We start from the raw sequence: 18,095 nt of genomic DNA, 5'->3' as shown, positions 1-18,095 counted from the left end.
AAACAGAAAGGGTCTAGATTTTTATCTGTTCTTGGCAACATAAGCACCCAACAAAAATAACAGGAAATCGTTCCCCAAATTATGGTCAAAGAAAGAGATAGGGGGAACTATCAAAGAAAGAGACAGGAAACTTCTCTGGTGGTGCAGTGGCTAAGAATCCGCCTGCCAATGCAGGGGACAGAGGTTCAATCCCTGGTCTGGGAAGATCCCACATGCCGCGGAGCAGCTAAGCCCGTGCACCACAACTACTGAGCCTGAGCTCTAGAGCCCGTGAGCCACAACTAGTGAGCCCGTGTGCCACAACTACTGAAACCCATGAGCCTAGAGCCCGAGCTCTTCGACAAGAGAGGCCACCGCCCAACGCAACTGGAGAAAGCCTGCGCGCAGCAATGAAGACGCAACGCAGCCAGAAATAAAAGAAAATTTAGAAAAGAAAAAAAGAAAGAAAGAGATAGGGAACTCAAACACGCTGTGAGATGTGAAGGGTTTATTCAACAACTTCCCAACTTGGGTTTGATTTCAATACACAAACCTGCAAAGAAAGAAGGTGGAGATTCTCCTATGTCCCTGATAATAGGATTTTAAACACATAACAAAAGATATAAAATAAGCTAGGATTCATTCAGGAATATTTGGAGCCACACTGTAGGTAAAACTGAAACTGCATAAATGCTTGAAAATAAGTCTTGTTGTGTTTTAAATTAGACTCAGTTATGATAAGTTGAAGCATCATTGTATCTGCCCCCTTGTAGAGGGCTCTATTATTGTTTTGAGAGTATTCAGTCCTTAACACTTCCCACACCCCTACCTTCCCCATGTCCAGCCCTGTATATATTATAGTGTATAGACTATATATATATATATATCCCACCTTCCTCTTTGCAATTCTGGTCTTTAAGGTTGTGTGTGAAAAAGAATATTCAATGTTGAATATATATCTACACTTAAAAGCTTTTTGTATTGCTCATTTTTTAAACTAGACATGATTTGGGGAGATGGCAAGCTAATTTGTGTAGTACTCTTGTAGGTGTCAGGGCATTGCAAATAGACAACAATGAAGGGGGATCGATGGAAATCGTTTTCAAGGCAGGACAGTCATTTAGACATCACAAGGCTAAGGCACTGATTTCTAATTACAGTCCCCAGAGTTTGGGGTTGGGGTACAGACACAGCCCCATTATGTCAGTGTTAATTGAAACCATGAGAATGCAACTCTCTTTGGCATAGGAGCTATTAATTTTCACGGTGCATGTAACCACTTGTGCATTTTTGAAAGACCACAACAGACTTCACCCTTCCAGGCAAAACTGCTGCTGCTAGCAGGTAAATAAGAAATGTATCATGAACCGTGACAAGTAAAGATGGAATAAGTAATACAAAGATGTGTAGCACCAGGGTATTCGTGAACCATCTGTTCCTAATTAAAGGGACTTTTCTGAAGTTTGAATTGCAAAGCTCAATGGAGTAAGCTGAAATCACTGGATGTCTTTGCCCAGAAACACTGAAGCAAGGCAAGTATACTTCAAGTAAGAAGTGAGTTTCTCCTGAAGTCAGTTAAGCTTCCTGGTGCTAATAGCCTTTAAAGTGGGATAGGGAGGGTGGGAGGGAGGGAGATACGGGAACATATGTATATGTATAACTGATTCACTTTGTTATAAAGCAGAAACTAACACACCATTGTAAAGCAATTATACTCCAATAAAGATGTTAAAAAAAAGTAAACTGGAGAAGCAGGGCATCTGCTCATGAAAAGAAAGTGTGAACATCTCTGAGTTAAGTATGCATAACTAGTCCCAAGGCCACAATGGTTTTCATAGTTGACTTTAAAGACTTCTTTCTAGATGAAGTGGGTGAGGTTCTCCACCCTGAAGGGTCTTTTTCAGGCCCAAGGTAATTAATTCTACTGGACACCAAAAGAAGGAATGTATTTATTGGGTTGGTCCAGTTCCACCCGTCAACTACATTTGGGCAACAGTTCGTACATGAAAACACACTGCTTGGGTCCCCACACTGTTCGAGCTTACTAATTTTTCTCAATCAAATGTAGATTATTGGGGCTTCCCTGGTGGCACAGTGGTTGAGAGTCCGCCTGCCGATGCAGGGGACACGGGTTCGTGCCCCGGTCCGGGAGGGTCCCACGTGCCGCGGAGTGGCTGGGCCCATGAGCCATGGCCGCTGAGCCTGCGCGTCCGGAGCCTGTGCTCCGCAACGGGAGAGGCCACAACAGTGAGAAGCCCACGTACCGCAAAAAAAAAAAAAAAAAAAAGTAGATTATTTTCAACATGTTCAATTTGAAATATGTTTTTTCATAGCCAGATCATTTACTGTCTTCCCCATATACCACTACACCTTAAATTAAAACCTCTGTTGAGCTGGTACTCATACTCCAAAAACGAATGTAATGAATATTTTTTCAAATGTGCACGTATTCCTTTCCAGCCTTCTAAAAAGAAACATTACACTGATGACAGATTTTTACATAATTTGTGTTTTGGCATCTTTAGAAACTGATTTGATGCTTGAGTGTCTTATTATTATGTAATTTAGATATAACTCAACTTAGTTGACGGGTTTGATTTCAAGTCAGTCCTTAAGTCAAGAAGATGCTCAGAAGTAAAGCAAAGCATTATTTTTTAAAGTTTCCAATTACAAACAACATTTAAAATAGTCATATTTCTCCAAAAACGATATACAGATGGCCAATAGGCACATGAAAAGATGCTCACCTTGACTAATTGCTGGAGAAATGCAAATCAAAACTACAATGAGGCATCACCTCACACAAGTCGGAATGGCCATCATTAGAAAGTCTACAAATAAAAAATGCTGGAGGGGGTGTGGAAAAAAGGGAATCCTCCTACACTGTTGGTGGGAATGCAAATTGGTGCAGCCACTGTGGAAAACAGTATGGAGGTTTGTAAAAAAAAAAAAACAAAAAAAACCCCACAACCTAAAAACAGAGTTACCATATGATACAGCAATCCCACTCCTGGGCATATATCCAGAAAAACACTCTAATTCGAAAAAATACAGGAACCCCAATGTTCATAGCAGCACTATTTACAATAGTCAGGACATGGAAGCAACCTAAACGTCCATCAACAGACAAATGGCTTAAGAACACGTGGTACGTACGTATATACAATGGAACACTACTCAGCCATAAAAAGAGAATGAAATAATGCCATTTACAGCAACATGGATGGACCTAGAGATTATCATATTAAGTCAAGTATGTCAGACAGAGAAAGACAAATAACATAAGATAGCACTTTTATATGTAAAAGATGACACAAATGAACTTGTTTACAAAACAAAACAGACTCACAGACATAGAAAACAAAATTATGGTTACCAAAGGGGAATGGGGTGGGGGACGGATAAATGAGGAGTTTGGGATTACAAGATACACATTACTATATGTAATATAGATAAATAACAAGGTCCTACTGTACAGCACAGGGAACTATATTCAAATCCTGTAATAAACCATAATGGAAAAGAATATGAAAGTGTGTGTGTACGTGTGTGTGGTGTGTGTATGTAACGAGAAACTGTACACGAGAAACTAACAACATTGTAAATCAACTATAATAAAAATTTTTTAAGTCGTAACAGTATTTTCCACTCAACAATTGGCAAATAATGTTTTACTGAAAGTAAATTGAGCCCTATAGCTTGTATTCATTGTATTCTCATATAATGACGCAAACATCTCTTAGGCAGACATGAGAATACAATGAATATAGAATAGGGATCAATTCTCCAAAAATTTAGGGTCATATTTGGAAATTAACTTTCTCGAACAACTTGACAAAACTAAGGTACACAGAAATTTCTTTCTTGCTTTAAAAAAATTCATACCAAAGGCAAAATTGGAAATTGCGATTATTTCCTTTTGGGTCACATACTCTTTATTGCACAGGTCCCACCAATCTTACCGGTGGTGAACCAATCTTATTGGTGCTCAGTTAATTCTGGGAACCATGTCAAGAAGAATGCGATACTGGGAAGCCTCAAGTGTTTGTTTACCCTGGGAGGTGGCATGACATGGCCTAGACTTCTAGCCCTCAACCTTTTGACCTGCTTCCTTGGTTCGACCACCACCTTCGCCCTCAAGTTAGGGGTTCTGGAATCTCAGTTCTCTAAAGGGGCCTCAACGGGGCTAAGGGAGGCTAACACCATGGCAGGCTTGTGTCAGCCTGGTCCTTTTTCCCAGGAATCAACTCAGAGGGGGGGATGGTTAAAGTAAAGAAACCACTTTCAGACACTTGCAAAGGGTGTTCTAGTCCTTGCTTTTCTCTTTGGCACACACACGCACACACAGACGTTCAAAACCACACGGCATGCATGGACTTCCCTGGTGGCACAGTGGTTGAGAATCTGCCTGCCAATGCAGGGGACGTGGGTTCGAGCCCTGGTCCGGGAAGATCTCACATGCTGCGGAGCAACTAAGCCCTTGTGCCTTAACTACTGAGCCTGCGCTCTAGAGCTCTCAAGCCACAACTACTGAGCCCTCATGCCACAACTACTGAAGCATGTGTGCCTAGAGCCCGAGCTCCGCAACAAGAGAAGCCACCACAATGAGAAGCCCGTGCACCACAACGAAGGGTAGCCCCTGCTCGTCGCAGGTAGAGAAAGCCCGCGCACAGTAACAAAGACCCAACGCAGCCCCCCCCCCCACCAAAAACAAAAAACACAGCAGCACCTTTCTCCCTATTCAGCTTAGGATAAATGCGAGGAATTGCTGAAGTAGGGCAGATGTGTTAGGGGAACTACGATGTAATTAACTTTGATCTGGATTAACTGTGCATTGTTTAGGGACTCTGACACCTCCAAGATTAATAATGGTTGCAGAGGTGGGAGCAGCAGTTCACGATTCAGACTATTCCTTTAATTACACCCATCATCTTCCTACCTCCTCCCACCCAACCCTCATATGCCCCAACAATTTTTTGTTTTTGCAATTTATGATGAAAATATCAGGAGGAAAAGGAACGAACAATAACGTACTGCAAGGAATTGTTTCCTGATGGCTTATGGCTGGGAAATGGGAACACACACACAACTATAATAATGGAATGCAACCAACAAACTAATACTAACATCCCCCAGTGCTAACATGAAACAGCCAATAAGCATCTAATTTTTAAAATACACAATTCTTTACCTTCACTCTGGTAAATGTAAGGTTCCTCGCTAGGGGCACCACGAATCCTGGTCTGCCCATGTTATCTGGGTATAATTGTTTTTAAGCACCTCCTGGTTTGGACAATAAATTATACGGCTACCCTAAATCTGAATGAACTCTCTAAGAAGCCACTGGATTTATATTTTACTGTTAGTATCACTGTCTAGTTTGTAGTTTGACCCCTCCTCCAGTCCTCAAAACAACCAAATGGGCTAAAATTTGGCTTTTCCTTTGAGGGCCTAAAGGTAACAACACTAAGATCAGTCCTATTCTATTTCTTCACTGGCATTGAGTCACAGAGGGTAGAGGTGGAAAGGCTTTCAAAAGGTTTTCAGATTTCATCTTTTTTGGAGGGTGGGGGGAGTGAAGGAGCCATAGAATCTTTTCCCCCTTGAAATCATGGTCAAAACCCTACTACATACGACTGAGGAAAGCAAAGCTTCCCTGGTGCAGCCAGGAGATAAAGGCACAGATGCAGAGTCTCGCCCACTAGAAGAACCCCTGTGTCTCCCTTGTCTCTCCTCAAGGAGGCCCCTGAGGGCCTTAGCTGGCTCCAAAGAACAGTCTGAAAAATATTGGTCTGGTCCAATTCCTCTAATTTACAAATAAGGAAAATGTGGCTCATTTCATTTGCTCTTTCCTGCTAATACAATTCCATTCCCTTTCCTGGTAATTCTGTAAACAAAGCCATTAAGTCAAGAGCAGGTGGTCCACATTAATTGTCATAGAAAGGTCTATCTTCTAAAGGGCTCCGAGTATACCTTATAACAAGGAAACATATAGGCATGGATGTGAAATTCTTTTCTAGACTGTAACTAGCAGGCTCAAACATAGTCACTCAAAACAACCATATGTGGAGTCTATCTGTATATGTTTCTTTCTCTGAAGGAGAAGCAGAATAGGAGCTGAAAAGAATGTGGAGGTATTAAATCCATTTTTTGAACGTTTTTTTGTTTGTTTTTGCGGCTGCACGGCATATGGGATCTTAGTTCCCCAACCAGGGACCGAACCCTCGCCCCCTGCAGAGGAAGCATGGAGTCTTAACCACTGGACGGCCAGGGAAGTCCCTAAATCCATTTTAAAAATTAAGGTTCCAAAGTGAACACGTATCCTGCTTCTAAGAATAGCTACCAGAGAAACCACAGGAAAGAATGATGTTGATACGTAAAGATGTTCATCACTGTATTGTTTATAGCCACATGATACACATGTATCAGGACGAAGTGTAGGAGAGAAGAGGGGAGAGAAAGATGAGAAAAGAACAGAAGAAAAAGACGATTACTATTGAGATGATGGAATTCTACTGACTTATTTTTCCACATCTCCCAAACTTTCTTTTAACATGAAACGAAAGAAAACAATAACACAGAAGGCAACAGTGCTTACCACCGAGACTTTGCTCACTACATCTCTTGCAACTGCTAAGCCCTGAGCAAAAGTGCGGGCTGCTACAAATGCACGAGTGACCTGGAGCTTCAGTTTCCGAGGGACATCTCCAAAGGGCTTCAGCTGCTCCGTGTACTTGCTCACGCACTCCAGATAGTCGTCCGTGAAGTGGTACTGGGAGTTCACCAGGCGGAACATCCGCTCCAGGAGGCGGGCCCAGAAGTCATTCAGCATTTCTTCCAGGTTCACATTTCCCGCCACATAGTAGCGCTTCAACTCTTCGAAGAGATCTTTAAATAGCTCGGAATTTTGCATGTACAAGTGACCATATGTCTTCACAAACATGTCATTCAGGGATTTCTCCGCATTTTCAAGTAGTTCTTTGAAGAATTCTAAAAATAAAACCAAAAAAGAAAGGAAAAAAGAAAGGGTTCTCAGTAATTAAATAAGAGTGCTTGCTTTTCAGGTAAATCTGAAAACTGGAAAAAAAACCCTGAAATTAAATTGGAAAACATGCTTGTGTATAGGGTGGATTTCTTTGGGGGAATTTGTTATCTCTGATCGTTTGTCAATGAAAGGAAACCTATGTCACAAAGTCACGTGTGTCTATGTCTAAGAGACAGAAAAAAAGGAAACTTTAAACCGACAACTTCTCAGGACTCCCTCCCTCCCTCCTTTTCTCATTTAGTCACAAGGTAAATAAAGAACTGGATATAAATGGATACATAAAGTCTAAAACATGAGGTTTCCCAGAACCTTTTACGGTAAGAATCTAAACCAAAGTGGATTAATGCCTCCTCATTGTAATCTGACACCAGGACAGGTATTTTCAAGACATGCTGTTTACTTAGACACGATTTTTTTTTTCCCCTTTTCTCCTCCTTACATCTACATGACATATAAGAAAACTGCCTGGGAAATGCTTGAAGCCAAGGAACAGAATGAAACACCCCACATAAGCAGGAAAAGAACTTCTCAGGTGTTCCTTGTGACATTAGTATAAACTGGGATATCCAAGGTGATCTCGGGTTCCTAAAGGATTCATACAGTAAAACCATGAGATTAAGATAACATGGAAAGATAACTGGGAAAAAAAAAAAAGAATACCTGTGTTTTTGGGGTTTTTTCAGATTTACTTTTTGGGCACCGCATACCCACACAGCCTAAATGTTAAAGACTTTAATCTTTTAAATACAAATGTCAAATTAATTTCTCCTGAAGCTTTTCTCAGGAAGTTCCCAGAAGAGAGGAGCTAACAGTCTATCTGTAACATTAATCATTCTTAAAGACTCTCTATCTGGTATAAAAATAAACACCTCATGGTATCAAGTTTATAAGCGGGAAATGTAATAAATACCAAAGCAAAATATAAGGACCACATCAAGAAAGAAGCTGCCTCCAAGTGAACATGGAACAGAAAGGAAAATAAGACAACTCCTTCAAAGCCAAAAGAACCAAAAACAAAAACAAACAAACAAACAAACAAACAAAAAAAGGGGGCTTCCCTGGTGGCGCAGTGGTTGAGAATCCGCCTGCCGATGCAGGAGACGCGGGTTCGTGCCCTGGTCCGGGAAGATCCCACGTGCCGCGGAGCAACTAAGCCTGTGAGCCGTGGCCGCTGAGCCTGCGCGTCCGGAGCCTGTGCTCCGCAACGGGAGAGGCCACAACAGTGAGAGGCCCGCATACCGCAAAAAAAAAAAAAAAAAAAAAAAGCCAAAAGAACATTAGTGATCTTCTCAAAATGCAATAGCGCTACAAAACCATTCTCTACCGTTTGCCTTTTATTTTCTGGGTTTTCTTCAGTGAGAGAAAGGGAAATCCCCATTACAACTGCACAGCCTGGCATTTTTACCAAAGTTCTCTCCCTGGAAGGAGGCCAGAAAGTACATAAGGAGCTAGGGGAATGATAATGAAAAGAGTTACTCAAAGCAGGTAGCCGGGAAGGCCTCCGATTCTCTCCAAAGCCCAAGTGGTTCTCGAGTGTGCTTCCATGGGCATACACCATCACCACTGGGACACAGGTTCTTGGACCCCACCTTAAACCTACTGGATCAGAAACTCTGGAGGGCGGGACCCAGCCATCTGGCACTCTGCTATACCCCAAAGTTTGAGAAGCAAGACTCAAGCCAATGAAACTTCTCCCATTTTGCCTCTCACCAGCAATCAGCACCAACCCGGGAACTGTGCTGAACGTGAAGCATTCAGGGTAAAGGTTAATGTTTTAATTAGAGGAAAATGTATTTCCAATAAATTGGGTTTAAAGTTTTTTGTTGCATTCTTGGGTGTCATTTCTTTTTTTTTCTCTTTCTTTTTTCTTTTTTTTCTTTTTTTGGCGTTACGCGGGCCTCTCACCGTTGCGGCCTCTCCTGCTGCGGAGCACGGGCTCCGGACACGCAGGCGCAGCGGCCGTGGCTCACGGGCCCGGCCGCTCCGCGGCACGTGGGATCTTCCCGGACCGGGGCACGAACCCGCGTCCCCTGCATCGGCAGGCGGACTTACAACCGCTGCGCCGCCAGGGAAGCCCAGTGTCATTTCTTAAAGAGGTTTTGGGGATGAATTTTCTTGTGTGGAAGTATCTCTCAACTAAGAGTCGAGATGCAGGCAGCACTTTTCTAGACTTCAAAGTTGTGGAATCTTAGGGTGAGAAAAGACCTTAAATGTCATCTGGTCCACTTCCTGTACCGTCCTTGCCAAATGGTGCTGGCTTTCACATACTAGAAAAATAAAGCCTTGTTATTGAGATCAGTATGGAAGCCTTGTGTCAATCCAGTGCTAATATTTCACCATCCAGAAGAGCACATTCCAAAGGCAACCATAGGTCCTTCCTTAGATTGGATTTTTACTATATTGCTCATAAAATTGGCACACATCATTTAGTGTAGAAACAGGATGTTGAGAATTATTTGACTTGTGCTTTCATGACTCATTAAATAAGTAATTCTGAATACTCACTCGCATTTCTAATGAATGCTGGTTTTAAGGGTTGGGGCAGCGTGGCATGTCGAGCTCAGTTTTAACTGAAAAACACTATGAAATGTCACTATTTTTTTAGGCTTAAAAGTGTTCCAGGTCAAAGAAATGCTAAGACACTGAACATTTTATGGAAAAAATAAAACATTCTTAGAGATCCTCATTCAGGTCAACAGCCTATGGGTCGGTGTAGTTAAATATAATACAGCTACTTCAAAGTACAAGAGCAATGATCCAATGAAGAACAGGACTGATTTTAACCCAGCATGCCCTCGTCTGTCCAATATCACAATGGACCTTACTTTATTTCCTGGGACTCAAATTCTGCTAGGAAGGTTGTGTGTGTGTGTGTGTGTGTGTGTGTGTGATGTTAGCTTATATTTTCAGAGTTTAGTTTGGTGCTGTATACATATAAACTCTAATTCATTTAATCATTCAGAAAACTGATTACCTTTCTTTCACATTTTAAAAGATTCTTTAGTGTGGCCGTATAAGTTGCAAATATAATTCCACTGAGTGGATTATATATAGAAATTCTACAAAACTGATATAAGGAGTTAAAATCTGCTAATTTGATCTCTCCAAATAGCTATGTAATTTGACAAGTATGTACTAAGTGGTTGGTATAGGCTCAAATCAAAGCACACAGCTTTGCCATGCATTTTAACCTTCCTGCCCAATCAGACTATAATGAAAATTTCTAGAAAGATGAATTTTCTCCATCCCATTAACCTTTACTATACCCACCACTTTCCACGCATCGTTTTATGGAGGTACCGGAGATCTTTAAACCGTCTATAAAATCCTTAATCTTTCATTTCATACAGCAAGTTTTTTTAAAATATTCATCTATTTCACCTTCAAAGTCAACAGAACAAAAGTCAAGTGAACCAAAAGACCCAAACTCATTTCTCCTTAGACGTGTTCTTACTGGCCCTGGTAAATGGGACTATTCTACCTATGCTTTTTGTCTCAAAGAGATCTTTTAAGGATGGCAGACGTAATTTAAATTCTAAAACCCATACCAATTAAATTCGAAAATCCATACCAATTAGGTACAATATCAATCAAAGCATAATAATTTGCTGTAAGAAAAAAGGGGGGAAAAACTTTTACATCTATTTCTCCTATCAAACTAGCCGCTCTCATATGTTCTTGTAGATTCCTTAACCTCCCCACCTCCCCACCTTTCTTCCCACATTTCCTTCTACAATGGGGGATAGAACACAAATTAGACATTCAGGACCTGGTCCCCAGCCACCAAGAGCAACTTCATTCATCTCTGCAAAGCTCATCTCCACTCCCCGCCCCCTCCCCATTATTTAGAACTCAGAATCAGATCTTAACTGCTGAAGAAAAACTGTGCAGGTCTGAGACAGGTAGCAATCATCCCATTGTAAACATTATGCCTGAAGCCAATTATAAGACACTTGGTGGCTAAGAGAGAACCAGCCAGGAGCAGTGTAAACCAGAGTGCCACCAGGATCAGAAGCTGACTTAACTGGAATTCAGATCTCCCTCGCAGCAACTGCTTCTATTCATGAAAAATGCTGCTCAGAGAGGCTGAAAGAAGAGTGAGAGAGGAGACAGTTTATAAGCATTTTAAATATGGTGTCTGTGAGCAGGGTTTATTTCTCCTTCAATTTTCAGTTCGGGGGCTTAAGGATTTATGTTCCAAGGATGAAGCAACTGCTGCGCCTAGGGCTCATGAATGACCACGACATAGGAAAGGAAATAAACACTTTAATGTGCTAGGATCTAAAGCAGCATGACACGGTGGGCAAAGCATGGGCCCTTTCATTTACGAGCTGTGTGACCTTGACGGGACAGAAGATCTAAACTCTCTGAGCCTCTGTTACTTCTTCTTCCATAAAATGGGGCTATTACTGCTCACCTCATATGAATAATGGCTAGCACACAATGGCTGCTCAATGAATGGACACTATTCATAATACGTGAAATAATGTTACTGTCACCTTCAGAGTTTCTTTATATCTACAATTATTGAAAAAGAAAAAAAAAAAAACCTTTCAAGGCTGGTTTTTATCTTTCTTGGCAGAGTCAAATATTATCCATCTGGGGGGAATATACATTAAGCCAATGCTGCTGGAGAATGGTTAAGAAGACCCAAGGCCTTATAAAACTGGGAGCAATTCAGCCAAAGGTAATGCTTAATGGCTCTACCTTCCAATTCTGTGAAACGTCCCAGACATCTACGAGGGTGGAGCAACTCCTGAGTGAGAAACACAGGATGAAGAAATCCAGGGAAGAGATTTTACATGATATTAAAACACAGAGTACCATACACAGCACGCATAGACACAAAAAGATCGAGGCAAAGAATCAGGGAAAGGAAAATTGAGAATTAAGCAGCAGGTCAATGTCCCACCCTCCCCATGTATTTATTTCATCTGCATCCTACCAGAAGCACCTCAATGCAGGGGTTGAGCTAGGAGACTGGGAGTGTTTTCCGGCTCTAACATCTGATTATTCTTACTGTCAGTAGTACCAATTCAACATGGGAAAAACTACTAGAGAGAAAAGGCAAAACCTTTCCATATATGTAAATATCCTGTCTTTTACAAAAAGAAGAACATCATGTACTTCTGGAACTTCTATCCCCCGCCACTTGTCTTGCTTCAAATAAACATTCAAAATTCTTGAAACAGGTCAAAAGACCCTCAGTTCTACTATTAAATGCCATTAGCTACCACTTGATAAATAATCGACTGGCTATTGATTAATGTGCTAGAATGCATTCTAGAATTAACCTGTGATCTGAAGAGACTGGAAGGCCTTTCTAGTCAATCCATTTGCTTGGTGCTATAAGTTACCCCCTTGTATGTATATTATTAGGAAGCTGCCTTTTACATAGAGGGATTAATTTCTTCTTGAATGTAAAGTCTGTATTTCACAGCCCTGGTGTGGCGTGCAAACGGTAAGTTACCACATCCACAAAGTTCCCGAGAAAGAAGTCTCCTGCTACATGCTACAAATCATACTTCTCACACTGTTAAGAAAACTCAGTTATAGCCATCCATTCTTTCACCCAAGATCAAGTACTTGATGAAGAACAGCTAACAGAAGCACCTACAAATGGAAGCCGGGAAGAAAAAGGAAATTATGCAAGCATTTTACTGACTGAAACCAAAGACTATCTCCTCCTCTGGGTCTTGCTTTTTCAGTCAAGTCTGTGTTAAGTTTCTAACAGGCACTTTCCAGGAGGAGAGGCCACTGCCAGCTGAGGCCCTTATTAGGGGCTGTTAGCATATGAAAGGGGGCTGGGGGACCCTGCCACTGTAGGAGCAGCCCTTTCTTGCCAAGGTTACTTTTAGTAGTTAATGCATTTTGAATGCCAATTCTCTCTCTGGGCTAACGTGGCCAGGGACACTCAGTCAGTAAGGTAAGGTCCCTTCCCCTGGACCCCATTCCATTTCTAGCAGTGGTACTGCCGGCACCAGCTAGCCAAGTCTCTTTAGCACAGCCGGATTCCTTCTCACTGAGAAGGGTCCACGAGGGCATGCTTAAGAAACACAGGGAGTTCACCTCTGTGCTCTGTGACCACCTAGAGGGGTGGGATAGGGAGAGGGTGGGAGGGAGGGTGACGCAAGAGGGAAGAGATATGGGAACATATGTATATGTATAACGGAGTCACTTTGTTGTAAAGCAGAAACTAACACACCATTGTAAAGCAATGATACTCCAATAAAGATGTTAAAAAAAAAAAAAAAAGAAAGCTCTGCGGGGACCTTCCTGGTGGTCCAGTGGTTAAGAGTCCACGCTTCCACCTCAGGGGGCACGGGTTCGATCCCTGATCAGGGAACTAAGATCCCACATGCCGTGTGGCCAGCCAGACAAGATGAAGGCAAGAATGCTCCAAGGCTAAGGCAGCGTTCCAAGCGCTCCACATACTAACCTCCACGTGGACCTGTTATATGACCTCATACACAAACCTCATAATACAGTCTATCTGCTAATGATCTAATATCAAGAGAAAAATCAGGATGCAAAATAGCACAATCGGTTATGATTCTGATTTGTATGTATATATATACATTGTCTACCTGACCCCCCAAAATATGGGGTGCATACAGTGGTGTTGGATGGGTGTTAGGAAATCGGCGTGATTCTTTGCAATGTTTCTCACTTTAGTTCACCCCAGTTTTGCAGTGACACAACAGGAAAAGTAATGTATCTCATGCTTTCAGAAATGACTTATTTCCCTTTATTCTATTCATCCGACTTAAATGCTGGAGGCTTCGATGCATTTTTTTCTACTTCTTGCAAACTGTCTACAGTGAATACTGTAATACTGAAAACAAAACAAAACAAAACAAAACCCAAACATGGCAAAACACCACCAAAGCAGTTCTTACATTTTTTGTTTAAAAATACCATTTTTTCCTATAAAGTATTCCTTTCAAATTGCAGCAATTCGAAAAATATGGCAAGGTATGAAGAAAACAAAAATTCCCATAATGCCACCATTAAGAGAACAACAATGGTTTACTGAATTTCTTTCCTGCTTTTTCTGTGAAGGTACGTATTGTCACATGGTTGAGGTCATACTGTATTTATGCCCTGTTCTCATGTAACACCGTATGGTGAGCAGTTCCGATGTGATTAAAAAGTCTTCAGAAACATCAGTTTTAACAACTGCATACTATGACGCCATACGAACAGATCATAATGTAATCATTATGGGACATTTAGGATAATTTCCTATTTTTCACTATTACAAGTAATACTGTGATGAACATTCTTGCACATAAATCTGTATGCAGATCTTTCTTTCCTTGAAACCTCTGATACGCTGCCAAACTGACCTCCAGAAGAGGTATGCCCATGTAGCATTCTCTGCTCCAGTCCTCTGTATTATGCAGAGCTTCAGATTCTTGAGGGATGGGGGGAGGGGGAGGGAAGAGAGAAAGAGAGAGAGAGAGAGAGAGAGAGAGAGAGAGAGAGAGAGACCGACAGCGCGCAAAGAGTTTGCAATAGAGATGGGCCAGGACAATGAACAAGAAAGCCCTGACTGGCTTGGGAATTCTCTCAGTCAGAGTCACTGCTAGATCAAATAAGCCCTTTTCTTTGCTGGGACAGACAGACGCATGGAAAAAGGGTGAGCAGAGACGATCAACAAGGCTCTCAACTCCCAGGCTCAAAGCACAATGAACCAAAAAATAGATAAAAGCAATTCGGCTGAAGCTCTTCTGCGTATTTACTCGCCTCCAAACAGATCGGCTGTTTCTTGCTGACACCACGCCTTCTTGAAGAAGCCACAGCTAATAGCAGAGGCCCAAAGAGAGTGTGCTCAGGGCTCCCTGGAAGCTGCACAAGCATTTTCAATGAGACGGCCGATGCTACAGACACAACTGGCCACACCTGAGATAACAACGCAAACGGCAGAAAACCTTTGTCAATACAGAAAAGTGTGTGTTTTATCTGAGCTCGATTTGATTCCAGTAAGCTGGCAGTGGCTCACTCATCACGCTTCACAGATATTATCAAAGAATTAGCAAAACTACCCAGCGTTTTAGTCTCTGTTGCATGGAAAGAAAGAAAAAAAAAAGGAAAATAGAATTGTAAAGCACAGAGTAGCAGTGTTTTCCAACCAAATCCAACACCCATAGTATGCTCTGGAAGGAACACTGCGTTTGCAGGAAGGTTAGAGGCCTTATGTGTTTTTCTGTACTTTCATTGCTACTCATCCTGCCCCCTGCACTGTAGCAGGGGTTTAAAAAAGCAACAAATTTTAAAAAGACATCTTAATGAATGAAATCTGAGGTAAGGACCTAAAAAAACCACCTTATGTTGTATGTACGTCACACATTTCTATGACACATTTATCTTGAGGATGTCGAAGACTCAAACTAAAGACCCGGGAGGTCTTTACGAAGTCAGTATGGCCGTGCAAAGGACAATGAGAAAACCATGCAGTTGAAAAATACTTGCAGTCAGGGGTCAGGAAAATTCCAAAAACTTCAGCTTAGCCAACAGCCATGAAGCTTGGTTGGCTATATTTGTCTTTCATGGTCATGGGAATTCAAATGCCTTCAACTCGCTGAGTCTCCACACTGCTGAGCCTACTGGCCTAATGACGTAATGGCCAGGATGAACCATGGAAAACTTTTAGCCACTGATTAAAACAGAAATGTGGCTCAATGGGAAGAGTGGCCAACCCATTCCCTTAAGCTCTCCAGCCCCCTTGTTTTCTATCATTTCACAAAGGCAGGACGTGAAGCACTCTTCAGATAGATGGGACAATTATTTCTTTTATGTGCGTTTTAAGCTAATTCAGAACATTTCTACTATTATTCGAGTTAACAAGCTTCAGGCTCATGGGAGGGTTTTCAAAGACCCAGTGAAAGTAGCGGAGGGTTAAGAAATGATAGGAGGAAAATAGAGGGGACCATGCAGACGCCTAATTAACATCTTCTAAGACCTTTCACTGAAGCAGCTGGTCTAGTCACATGTTGAGAAGATTCACAGAATTTGTAGAATTGAAAGGGTCTTTAGAGAGCATCGAGCTCAACCCCTTGGTTTTATGGATGGGAAAACTGAGACCAGTTAATTGCCCCAGGTCGCAGTGGGTTCACAGCAGAAACAGGCTGACCACTAGGCGGGCTCTGCCTCCTGGGCAAAGTTGCTACATTTGCTCCTACAATGGCAAATGAAAGTAGTCTCCCCAATGGCCTAGCATCAGACAGCATCACCATTTTCTTAAAATCTCTTTTGTAACATGCAAAAACATCTGGCAAATAATTTGATCCGGGGAGTTTGAAAGCAATAATCTATCTTTGTAGTTGTTAACATCATTTTTACTATGTAATTCAGAAATACATTTAACATGGCAGCTCTAATCTTCTTAATCTCTTTGGGTTGTTTGATTTTGCTCTGATTCTTTTGAAAACAACTAGTCTCTCACAAAATGCGACATTTTGGGGCGGGTCTTTATGTTGTGGTCTCCAAACACGGATTATGCTGCACTTCTATTGTTTCTATTCCTTTTGCCAAGCAATTCTTTCAAAGCCCCCTGAACGGAGTATCTGATTAGCATATTCATGAGACAACTGATTCAGCTATGTTAATTAGCAGTTCTACTTCAAAAAAAAAAGAGACAAATTCCCAAAACTGGCCAAGAGGGGGAGCAGCTAGCTCTGTCATTAAAGTTTTCGAACCCTATGTCTCTAGCCCAGGATAGTTGATTTCTGGTATGGAATATTCTAAGTCAAAGATTAGATGAAGAAGATTAACGTGTAAGAAAATAAAGAGGTGAGTCCTTAAACTCAGAGGCGCAGGTTTAAAATATGGGGAATCTGAGAATTGGGAGCGGGGGGAGGTGCTGCCTAAGGAAGTTCTTCTGTACTTCAGCCAGGTCTGAAAACACGCACACGTGCGCAGAGTTTACAACTTAAAAACTGGATTATACACTGTATAGTGTCTTTAGAGGTGCAAACAATAGAAAGTTACATGTGTAGAACAAAAGAGGACCTTAGAGATAAGTGGACTGACTCCAAAATGCCAGCACTGGCGCTCAGACTGACCAGAGCTCATGGACGCAGAATGATAATGCGATGCTTCCTGGTAAAAGAAGGCTAATTCCCTAAAAGCCTCGAAATCTTATTTTTATTTGAAAGTTTATTAAAAAAAACAAAAAAACCACAAAAAACTTTGTTCCTGCCTTAGAAAGAAGCGGTATCTCATAAACATGACTGAAGTTGTTGTTTGTTTGTTTGTTTTTTGCGGTTCACGGGCCTCTCACTGTTGTGGCCTCTCCCGTTGCGGAGCACAGGCTCCGGACGCGCAGGCGCAGTGGCCGTGGCTTACGGGCCCGGCCGCTCCGCGGCACGTGGGATCTTCCCGGACCGGGGCACGAACCCGCGTCCCCTGCATCGGCAGGCGGACTCCCAACCACCGCGCCACCAGGGAAGCCCATGACTGAAGTTGTGATGACAGATGAAGTTGCCTGAGCTCAGGATCACCACTTCGAAGTTACACTGTAAGCTTGGAGATGGCAAAAGATGCTCCTCTGAAGTACTTTGACCTCCTATGTTCCCATGTGTCCTTTGCTATTTCCTCAGTACTTATCCCCAGCCTTCCTGATGCCACCTTGCTGCCCCATTCTGGTTCTGCAGTCGCCATCTTGGTCCTCTGCCTAACTCCCTACCTTCCATTCACATCCATAGCCCAGGGTTTGGCTTTTATAAAAGCTTAGACAATTCTTTGACCAAAGCACTCCACCCTTGAATTTTCTGAGTCACCACAGCCCCTGTACAATTTCACTCAACATCGTCTTCAGGCCTTGTGGAATACTGGCAGGTCATAACTGCCAACCTTAAAAATCAATCAATAAATGCAGCACCCACTTGAGGATTACAGTTTGTTGGATACCAATCAACTGAGATTTTACCATATAAAAGCAGTTAATTGTCTCAGAAAGCCTAGCTTGGAGGAAATATGCAAAGTATCCCAGCTCTGTTCTGATCTCCAGGCCAAACACATTTAGGCTACAACTCCTTAAAAAAAATTTAAATCTATGCTCCCTACC

General features: G+C 42.0%; 1 protein-coding gene across 1 annotated transcript in view; it reads right to left on the bottom strand.

The window, feature by feature from the left end:
• The window catches only part of GPC4 (glypican 4), a 112,155-nt gene that overhangs the window by 16,717 nt on the left and 77,343 nt on the right, over nucleotides 1-18,095 (bottom strand). The window contains exon 3 of the mRNA XM_059049872.2: nucleotides 6,578-6,969. Coding sequence (XP_058905855.1) covers nucleotides 6,578-6,969 — 392 coding nt within the window. The remainder of the gene's footprint in view (nucleotides 1-6,577; nucleotides 6,970-18,095) is intronic.

This window comes from Kogia breviceps, chromosome X, assembly GCF_026419965.1.
Source record: "Kogia breviceps isolate mKogBre1 chromosome X, mKogBre1 haplotype 1, whole genome shotgun sequence".
Classification (NCBI taxonomy): Eukaryota; Metazoa; Chordata; class Mammalia; order Artiodactyla; family Physeteridae; genus Kogia; species Kogia breviceps.
This window is presented reverse-complemented; position numbering and strand designations above follow the sequence as displayed.